Raw genomic sequence first — 10,736 nt, forward strand, 5'->3', positions numbered from 1 at the left:
TGTTTTGAGTTATGATGTGCATTTTGATATGGTGAGTCTTTATAAATGATAGGTAGCATGTTGTTAAGTTGAACCTTATGCTAATTGACTCATGTAATGTATGTTGAGTTCATAAGTGTTGTGAGAAGGCAATGCCTCATGATGAAGTGTTTTGAGACTTATGTGTGGTAATATGAGTTTTCATGTTTGCCTTGTTGAAATGACATGATTTATGTTGATTTGATATTGTTGATTTGTTAGGCTGCTAGTCTTGAGTCTATTCCTTCCTTTAAAAGAATTTTAGTGTCATTCGGGGATGAATGTTCCTAAGGGGGGGGGGGATAATGTAACACCTTGAAAATCCAAGACACATTGTAAAGCCTAACATATGTTTCATAAAGTCTAAGCACTGTTTCTAAGTCCATTTTTAATGAATATAGGTCATTTAGGAGGTTTAAGAACCAAAACGTCCAAAAACGTCCATGACGTTCGGGAAGTTGGTTCAAAGGGATGTTAGTGTGCCTTAGACTTTTTGACTAACTTTTAGAAGTTAGAAATGTACGAAAATTGGTGGAAAGTTAGCTAATAGGTGTTTGAGTTGTTTCATGGTCGAAATGTCCGTGTACGACTTCCCATGGACAACCAAGGGCCCTTGAGTAGGACTCCTATAGTTTGATGCAACACTGCCTGGCAGTGTGCATCGACGAGACAGAAGACGGACCGTGTGTGTATCGATGGGCGTCGATGCCACCGTTGTCCCACACGTAAGCCGTTGGAGAAGGTCTCTTCACCTGCACAGCCTCTGAACTCATCGACGGAGTGCAGAGGTGCAGGTTACGGTCCGTGTGTGAATCGACGGGACGTCAATGCCACCGTCGTCCCACACCTAGACAATTTGGAGGAAGCCCTCGCCTGCACAGTGTCTGACCAAGATGATGGAGAATAGGACGGAGGGGGGGCTGTTTGTCGACTCACAGACGGCTCGTCGTTCGGGATCTCGTCTGTGAGGGTCGAGTTTCATTGCCAAATTTTAAATTATTTCATTTAATTAGTTAGGGGGTTAGGTGGTTTAATTAGGAGTTAAGGGAGTTAATTAAGTTTATTAAGACCCTTTATAAATACTCCCAACCCACATTAGTCTAACACAACTCTCAAATAAACTCTCTTCTTTCTTTCTTATTGAAGACTAGCAAGGATTAGGTTTTGGGGGATAGAAAGGGACGAATTCACCATAAAATTGTTGACAAAACATTAAGCTATGGTTCTATTCACCTTTGAGACTCTTTCCTCAAAGGGTTCCTTCAAAATTGATTTCAAAAAGTTGAGTTTTCTTATGGGTTTCATTCAAATACGAAGTTGAAGTTATGGATTGAGTTGTTAATGAATTCTTAGGGTTATATTGAGTATAGTAACATGTAATTCAACTTGTATATGGTAATTGTTGATGGTTTGGTCTAAATTGAAGAATATGATCATCTATCCCTAACCCTAGGTAGTGATCTTGACCTATATTGTACTGTTATCATTCAATTGAGTTGGTTGTTGATTAGATTACTATCCCATGGAGTTATTATGATTAAATCAAGATGAATTATAGGCCTATCATTCTAGTTCTAGAGATGTGATTTAGGTTATGAATTATAATGTGAAATTAACCTATGTATCTTGTCTCAAATTGTGATCTAAGGATAGATTGTGTTATAGAGATGAAATTGACCTTGTTATACTATTGATTATCATTGTGTGATGATGTTACTCCCCAAGTTTGGTTGATATATGGGTTGATGGTAAGACCTTGATTATAGACTATGAGGAACACTTGGTAAGTCCTAGAATCTCTATCTTTACATCCAATTCTGATTAATGGTTGTTAAGTCATGATATTACATTGGAGTATGCCTTACACTAGGATTATAGGGTGGTATGATGTTGAATTGAAATGTCTTGACTATGTTGTAAGGTTGATTAAGATGTATGTGATTTAAGGATGGTGAAAACTATCAAAATGCCTTAATATGCTATGAAAAATGCTAATGTGTTAACCTCACTTATATGAATTGTGATGAAAGGACTTATACTCATACAATTCTCATTGAGCTATTGATGATGATGATTATACAAGGGGTAGAACCTATGGCCTAAATTAAGCTATGATTGATAATTAAAGTCTTAAAGACATTTCAAAAAGGGACTCTAGCTTAGCACCGAGTGAACTAGATTGATGAGTGTCCCTTCCCACATAGAGAAGGTAGGAATACTACATTACTCTTGAGATTGGAGACTATAATGCATGGCGCATAAAGAGGGTCCCAACTATATCTCCCAGTTCTTCAACTATGTTGCCCCCCATAGGAAAACTAGCTATTGGATCCACGTAGTTGCTATGTTTCATGTTTTGGTACTACCTTGGAAAGTAGTCCTCCTTCTTTCGGTGTAGGGTTTTATGACACCGGATTCCACACTAGCTCATGTTGTCTATGTCGGTTAGGGAAAAAATGTTCCCAAAAGGTAAAACGAATTAAAGGACTTGAATTCTAACTTGAATAACCTAAGTGGTCTAGCTTAGTCTAGGTAGGGTTATGGGACTCTACCTAAACATTGCACTAGTTAGCCTTTAGGGGAGTCTTAAGAGGAGGTTCTTATATATGATTATGTTATGATAGTATATGATGTATATATGATGAACATGGAACATTGTTGATATTATATGTTGAGTAGTTCATTAATGAATATGCCCTGGGTTATAATGTTAATATATGATGAAATGTAAACCTAAATTTCATGATATGTAAAGTTGGACATTGGTCATGCTTTCTTGTTGAAATACTTGATTGAGTAAGGTTATGGGGCTTTGCTTGGTCATTGCACTTGTTGACTTGATAAAGACTTGTGAGTAGTTGTCTTGCTTATTATGATATGTTTACCTCTTATTCATTCTTATGATATTATTTCTTGATGTTAGGGTTGTAGTAAATCATGTTTTAAAGTATGTTGGGATAAGTATTACTTATTGAGATAGTAAGCATGTTTGGTTTTTTGATATGTCTTACTTGACTTTGCATTAAGTCCTTAAAGGGGTAAAATGACATGTTTTTATAAAATGTCCTTTCTAGCATGTTTTGCTTGTGTATGTGCATAAGATCTCATACTTAGTACATGTGGAGTACTAACCCCATATTCTTCCCTTTTCCCAAACATTTTAGGTTCCGATCGTTGAAGAGTTTAGAAGGCGACATTGTTGAAGTCTTAGATTCTTCCTTTCATCCAAGTGGGGTAGGTCCTCAACTTTCGAGGGCAATGTCATACTCTAGCTTACGGATTCTGCTATGAGCTTATTGACTCTTTTATTCCTTTTCTTTTAATGGAGTATGACCTATACATGGTCTAATTGAATTGATGTAAGGGCTATGACCATATTGTAATATTCATTTAGATTGTATGGGAAGATACAATCGTTGAGAATAATTCTATATTTTTATATATGTATGTGCAATAAAAGTAGAAGGCTATGTAACCTTCGTATAAGAAGGGTCTATGTATACTCGATATGAATATATATTATGTGTATTTAGAGGTCTATAATGAAAGTTTTAAATTTTTTCGCATTTTCAACCTATGAATGTAATGACATGAAACTAAGAGGCTAGCCTTAGTCCTTGAAAAGGACGATGACACCGGTTACGTCTATGGGGTAAACCCGGTTGTGACAGTTTAAGTTCCCAAGCATAGGGGAAAGGATCATAACGAACCTGACACAAATTCTTTGAAGCCCATGTATAGGGGTAACAACGGTCCATTATTTGGATTACCGGTAGTCGTCCATGACATGCCCAACAGGGCTTCACTAAAATGAGCATAACCTGTTACTCGGACATAATATAATAGCAAACTCGGTGGTGTTTGGAAGATGATTCAATTATATTTAATTTATAGGTTATGAGCCACCTAATTCATTTTATGCTAAAAGATATGACCATTTGAAGTTAATACAACAACCAATTCCCTTCAATTGGTTGTTAACCCTCACGAGCGGTCAAACTTACAATTTGTAGGTCCAACCACGGATCATCCTGATCGACCGTGGGTGGGGTTAAAGACCATAAATATTTGGTGCCCAGCGATGGTTCTTACACCAGAACATAAAAAGATGCACTTTTTTCTATTTTCTCAAATTCGAGGTGTTGCCGATAAATTCAAACTCATGAGAAGAAAAAATGATATTGTGACATCATATTGATCATTGGTATACCATCAACATTACTTGTGTTAGAACTTGTGATAACCTAGGAGATTCATAAACTAAGACCTTAGAAAGATAAGTGTCATGAACTTAGAGTGTCACTAAAGCTCCATGTGGCACTTGATAATTAACTCACTAATATTTCAAGATCTTGTAAGCTCAAGTAAGCTCTTTGAAACTAAGAACGCTGAGAGAAAATTAGGAAAGACTTAGAAAGCTTTTGGAAGAAGAATTTGTATTGCTTGTGGAATACTTACACTTTGTTAAATGATTTACTAATCTAAATGTAAATAATATTTACTTTGCAAATGCTTATAATATTTACACTTTAGTCCTATTCCAGAATTCTCTACACGTTTTAGAGAATTCTAATCCTTTCTATGATATGTTCTAAGGCGTTCTAGAGTCTTCCACTAACCTCTCTCAATAACTCTAGATTCTTCCCAGTGTTTTGGACGGCGAAAGGAGACAAAAGGCGACAAGGGTCTGCCTCGCCACGCGGCAAGGCGAGCGGCGAGGCGCTTGCCTTTTTGAATAAAGGCGCCAATTAATACCAAAAATTAAAAATATTTAATTGCATATTTTATCCAAAAACTTAATAGTAATAACACATATTAGCAAATATTCAATTCAAAAACCAATAGTAGATACTAAAAAGTCTAAAACTTTAAAGACCAAATAATTCAAAATACAATAAACTAAAACGTTAAAAGTCTATTCTTCTTCAAAACTATCCAACTCTTGAAGATCAAAATCCTCTACATCATTATATTGCTCTTCATCTTCTTCCTCCACGTATTCTTCATCAATTAGTGTTTGATTCCTACTTGAAGATGAACTTGTAGATGTACTTTCTACTCCTTTGCCCTTGTCAAGTGCTCTTGATCTTGAAGAAAGTCCCCTAAGATAATAGATATTCTCATCCGCTCCAATTGTCGTAGCAACACTACCCAAGTAAGATCGTCATCCTCATGTATTAGTTCATCATCTTGATCTTCGGGGCATCCAACTAACCATTCATTTGAATCATCATTGTTATCCAAGCGAATTGGATCAATAAGATCACGAGCATCATAATGACGTTTCAATGTTCTATTGTACTTAATGTACACTAGATCATTGAGACGCGATAGTGTTAGCCTATTCCTCTTTATGGAATGAATCTGTGCATAAGTTATTGATATTAGCTAATAGATATTGATAATAATATAATATGGAAATTAGGATATAAAGTTTTTACTTACGTGTTCAAACACACTCCAATTTCGCTTACATCCGGATGAGCTACAAGTTAGGCTTAATACTTTAATGGCAAACGTTTGCAAGTTTGGTGTTTTACCACCAAATAGTGACCATCATTCAACTATAATAAAATAAATTTAAAGGTTATTGAATATAAATAAGTCAAATAATTTAAGTAAGAATGTAAGATCAACCCACTTACCCCGTGACCTTGTGTTTTTAGCTCTTTTAGCTGGACCACAACCAAATAGTCCATCCGCCATTTTGTACCTAGGAAGCTCAGCGACTAGTGAATCTTGTATTGTTGTATCATGGACCAACTTCTCAACACATGCATAATACTCGGTCCACAAAGTATGTGCTATAGTTCTCTCTTCTTGAGCTTTATAATATAATCATGGGTTCAAAACATGTCCTGCAACATGCAATGGCCGATGGAATTGTTCTGACCACCTTGCATCAATAATTTGAAACACCTTCTCATATTGCTTCTTAACTCCACGAAAACCATGTGCAATAGCTTCTTTGGATCTATCCATTGCTTCATAAATATAATCCATTGGTGGTTTTTTCTCCCCATCCACCAAACGAAGCACTTTCGTCAAAGGGCCACAAATTGCAAGTGCTCGAACAACATCATTCCAAAAGTGGAAAGAAATAATAAGATTGGCAACTTCTTTCCCCGAAGTTCCCTTTGCAAATTTACTTGAATTCCATTCGGTTGAGAGGACTAAAGTTCTCAAGTTTTTTCTTTGTATGTACATAGCTCTCAAATTTAAGAATGTCGTTGCAAATCTTGTCTTGGTTGGTTTCACCAAATTTCTTTGTTTGGTGAATTTTCTCATCAAGTTTAACAACAATGGCCTTTGACTAATGTAATAATGGATTCTAATGGCCTTCTTAAAAACTGTTACAGAAAGATTAGATTATATTAATTAGTAGCTAATGAATTATTGACTAAAAAAAAGTTAAATGATAGGTTGATATGAGAGTGATATTACCGGAAGCATATGGCTTAAGTTTGAATATGTCACCAAATATCAAGTTGATGCAATGAGCGGCACATGGAGTCCAATAAATGTGTGGGTACGCACCCATCATCCTACTTCCCGCCTTAACATTCTCACTACCATTATCGGTGACAACTTGTACAACATTTTCCGGCCCAATTCTTTCAATAGTGTTTTCAAATACTTGTACATTTTGGTGGAATCGGTAGATTCATTGCTAGCATCAACAGAACCAAGAAATACACTACCGATTGGAGAATCACCAAAATATTGATGATCATTTTTCCATTTCGTGCCGTCCATTTATCCATCATAATGGAACATCCAAACTTTGTCCATTGCACTTTATGCTCATCAACAATTTTTTCTACTTCCTCCACCTCTTTTTTTAGGTGAGTGACTCTACCTTCATGGAATGTAGGAGGCTTCATTCCGGGGCCATGTTTTCCTACCACCTCAATTAATTTATCAAATGATTTGTGATTGACGCAATTAAAAGGGAGCCCCGCATCATACATCCAAATTGCAAAAGCACTTACCGCACGCTCTCTTAGTATTTTCTTTGTTTCATCAATTCCTCCTCCTTTTTCAAAGCCTCCTTTTTGTTTTGATTTCTATGAAAAATAGAGATTCAAAGGGCCTTTCGTCACATTCCCTGCGGTGGATGATGCACCTCCACTAGAACTAGAAGATATCTTTTAAGTTTTGGAGGGAGGCATTATTTCCTCATAATCATCCATTTGATCAAGATCATCAATATCAATATATTCTTCCAGCTGCCTTACTTGAAATTTTGGATTATTAGCGATCTTGTTTTGCATATAAGCCCTTATTTCTTCTCTAATCTCCGACGGACAAGCGGTATATTGTTTAACATTCTTGAAACCACCAACTAAATGTTGTTTGTGTCGAGTTATTCCACCATTAAAAATACTCCCACAAAATTTACAATTAACCGAATCTTTCGTCGCTCCTTGAGTGCCATAATTCCATCCAATGTCCCTCTTTTTGCTAGCATCCGCCATTGGTTATTCAATTCAATCAATTCACTGTTTAGGAATAAATAATTAGGAAACTAGAAAGAATTTTATTTAAAAAAATTTATAGGCAGTCAATAGTCAATAGGAGAAAAACAAAGCAGTCATCAATCATCACTGATGAGTCTGATGACTGGAAGAAAAATACATTAACTGGAAAAAAAATTGAAGAAGAAGAACAGAAAAAAGAGGTATACGATATACCTTAGGCCTGCAGCAGAGAGCAGCAGGAAGCACTGCAGCAGCAAGCCAGCAACTCGCAAGTCGAAGCAACAGAGAGTCGCGAGGGGAGACGAGGGTCGCGAGGGAGAAGAGAGCGAGGGAGAAGAGAGTCGCGACTCGCGAGGGTCGCGAGAGAGAAGAGAGCGAGGGAGAAGACAGCGAGAAGAAGACAGCAGCAACAGATTTAAAAATTATAAAAAAAAGCCTTAATTTTGACTAATATTGTTAAGTCAAATATTTTTTAAAAATTTAAATAAAAAGGCGGCGCCTTTTCTGTCGCCATTACCTCGCCATATGTCGCCATACATCGCCATTTTGATCTCGCCTCGCCTCGCCTCAGTGATGAAAGGCGAGGAGGCCTCGCCTCGCCTCTCGCCAAAGGCGATGAGGAGCTCGCCTTTCATATCACTGATTCTTCCTTCTTTATTATGTTAAATTTGAAGGACAAAGTGGCTAGTTATGACATAAAGGTCTAAAGAACATCAAGGGGATGAAAATTGAAGTCCAAATTACTAAGTCATATATGAGGAAACCCTACCTTGTATCTCGTATGAGTGGGGTGTTAAATTATAGGAGCATCCACGACAAATTTCACCTACATAAATATGAAAGTAATCCATTATATATGCGAATTCGCTTATTTTTTTTTAAAAAACACTTATGAAAACTGAGATAGCACAAGGTAGTAATGTGTTGACTATTAAAGCTTATATCAACACGTTGATTGTTTTATGTAAGAAATGATAATTTATTTCCCTTAAGCATTCATAGTTCAAGTTTGAAACCATTACTAACTCTGGAGTAAAGGTTATTGTTTTACTAAGTCAAAGTTCAATGTAGAGCACACCTTCATTATGCATAATAGTCAGCCTTTAACTGAATTGGTGAATTCTCTTATTTAATATTAAAATAAGTGGAGAAATGTTGGTATATATGCATTTCATTATTATGAATCATGGTTGACACATGATGTTGAAGTTTTCAAATCCAGTTGCAATAACCACAAGAATTTGACCCAAGACGACGACATTTGTTGAATCGAAGTTCACCATTCTTAAGAGTTATAGAAATATAATCTCTTTCTATAAATCCGCACTTACATGTACGAGATTGAACTTCTTGGGGAGAAGAAATCGAAGAAGATGCTAGCAATTTTAAAAAACAAAGAAGAAGAACACTGATCTTATAAATTGGAAGAAAATTGAATTAAATTAGGAAAATGAAGTGTTGGGAACGAAGAGTTGTTTTTATTAGACGAGTTCTTTTTGTATTGGGGTTGGTGGGTTTGGTAAGTATTAGGGCGGGTTTATTTATAAATGGGTGGGTAATGAATGGATTTAAAATTATATTAAATAACTGAATCGCAAGCAATGATTGAGCGCTATATAATTAAAAGGATTTATTTAATTATTTTAAATGACAGTCTATTAAAGAGGTGGCTAAAATTGGACTCAAATGTGGATGAGAAGAGTATTTGGGAGCCAATAAGTGGATGGGGTCGGGTAGTTGTGTATCATTTCAAATACTTTGAGGGTACTTTAGGTTTTTTTCCCGTTAAAAAATTACAAAAATCCCTAATCTACACGATGTATTAGTCGAATACATCACTTTATATGCGATGTATCAATTGAATACATCACTTTATGATATATCGAGGCGTATGTGTGAGGAACGTATCCGAAATCGAGATACAATATATCAAGATGTTTTGAGATGGATTCAGATTCCACCAAATTTAATTTGTAATTTTTTTTAAAAATAGTGATAACACTATGAAATTTATGTAAAATGTAGTACGACTAAGGGTTGACTCTATTGTTGTCTTGTTTCTATTTTATGGCTCCCATCTCAAAATAAAATATAGTTAGTTGTCCATTGTTGGGTTTCCCGGGCTTTTTGCTACATGTGAAAATTCAACCACATTCTATTAAAACAGACCAAGAACTATTATGTGTTGTTTATTATTGTTTCCCTTATTTTCTCAAACCCCTCGAGAAAATTCAGGAAAATAAGAAACCTTTTTACACATTCATTATTCTCATTTCAGACCAAAAAGGAGGGGTTTTCTCAGATGGCAAAAATCTATGTAGGAAAATTGCAAACACTAATTTAGGGGATGTGCCAATAGCTAGTAAGTAGTACTATTCAATATTGAATCTCTTTCTGTAAAAACTATTCATTATCATAAGGTAAAAGAGGATTCGTGTATTTATGAATTGTTGAAGGTAAAGTTGATTATTGATTGTATGTATGTGGTGATAATTAGGGAATTGGAAGAGAAAAATGGTGAAGGAAGAGAGTAAGTATCAGAAGTCTCGGTCGTTCAATTTTAGGAAGATACTTGAACTTCCAAGTAGATTGGCACATAGCATTGGAGGGGAGAGTAGTAGTGATGACGACGAAGAAGAGGAGATCGGAGGAATAATACCTTTACAAAATCAACAGATAGATAGTAGTACTGCTTTTGATCCATCACTTGTTTCAACCAAGGTACCAAAACCCAAACCTTCAGGTAATTCATTCTTCACATTATTATTATTATTATTATTATTATTATTATTATCTATATATTTGATTATACACAACATGCTTGAAGTTGGTGCAACTACATTTTTCTTGTTATCCAGACATGGAATTGATGAAAGAAAGGTTTTCAAAGATGCTTTTAGGAGAAGATATGTCAGGAGGAGGCAAAGGTGTTTCATCAGCTCTTGCTTTATCAAATGCCATTACCAATCTAGCTGGTAATATAATATAATATAATATAATCGAAAACACACAAGTTATACTTTCTCTAACTCATATGTTATTATTATAGCTTCTATTTTTGGAGAACAATCAAAATTGGAGCCCATGTCTCAAAAGAGAAAAGAGAGATGGAGAAAAGAAATTGACTGGCTTTTATCTGTCACGGATTACATTGTTGAATTTGTCCCTGGACAACAAAAATCAAAAGATGGAACAAACATGGAGGTATGTATTTCACCATCTCCCCCCCCCCCCCCC

At 35.7% G+C, this 10,736-nt stretch overlaps 2 protein-coding genes across 2 annotated transcripts in view; one reads left to right on the top strand and one right to left on the bottom strand.

The window, feature by feature from the left end:
* Nucleotides 1-6,170: 6,170 nt before the first annotated feature.
* Nucleotides 6,171-7,507, bottom strand: LOC114078004. The gene is made up of 3 exons (XM_027918500.1): nt 7,257-7,507; nt 7,011-7,085; nt 6,171-6,679 (listed from the first exon to the last, which is right to left on the bottom strand). The coding sequence occupies exons 1-3, from the start codon at nt 7,494-7,496 to the stop codon at nt 6,419-6,421; spliced, it is 576 nt and encodes a 191-aa protein (XP_027774301.1). The 5' UTR covers nt 7,497-7,507; the 3' UTR covers nt 6,171-6,418.
* A 2,186-nt stretch (nt 7,508-9,693) lies between these two features.
* LOC107026601 (rho guanine nucleotide exchange factor 8-like) overlaps nt 9,694-10,736 on the top strand; it is a 2,958-nt gene continuing 1,915 nt past the window's right edge. Inside the window, exons 1-4 of the mRNA XM_015227639.2 lie at nt 9,694-9,861; nt 9,997-10,242; nt 10,358-10,474; nt 10,549-10,703. Of these exons, the coding sequence (XP_015083125.1) occupies nt 10,014-10,242; nt 10,358-10,474; nt 10,549-10,703 (501 nt within the window). The 5' untranslated portion in view covers nt 9,694-9,861; nt 9,997-10,013. The remainder of the gene's footprint in view (nt 9,862-9,996; nt 10,243-10,357; nt 10,475-10,548; nt 10,704-10,736) is intronic.

Source organism: Solanum pennellii, chromosome 7, assembly GCF_001406875.1.
Source record: "Solanum pennellii chromosome 7, SPENNV200".
Lineage (NCBI taxonomy): Eukaryota > Viridiplantae > Streptophyta > Magnoliopsida > Solanales > Solanaceae > Solanum > Solanum pennellii.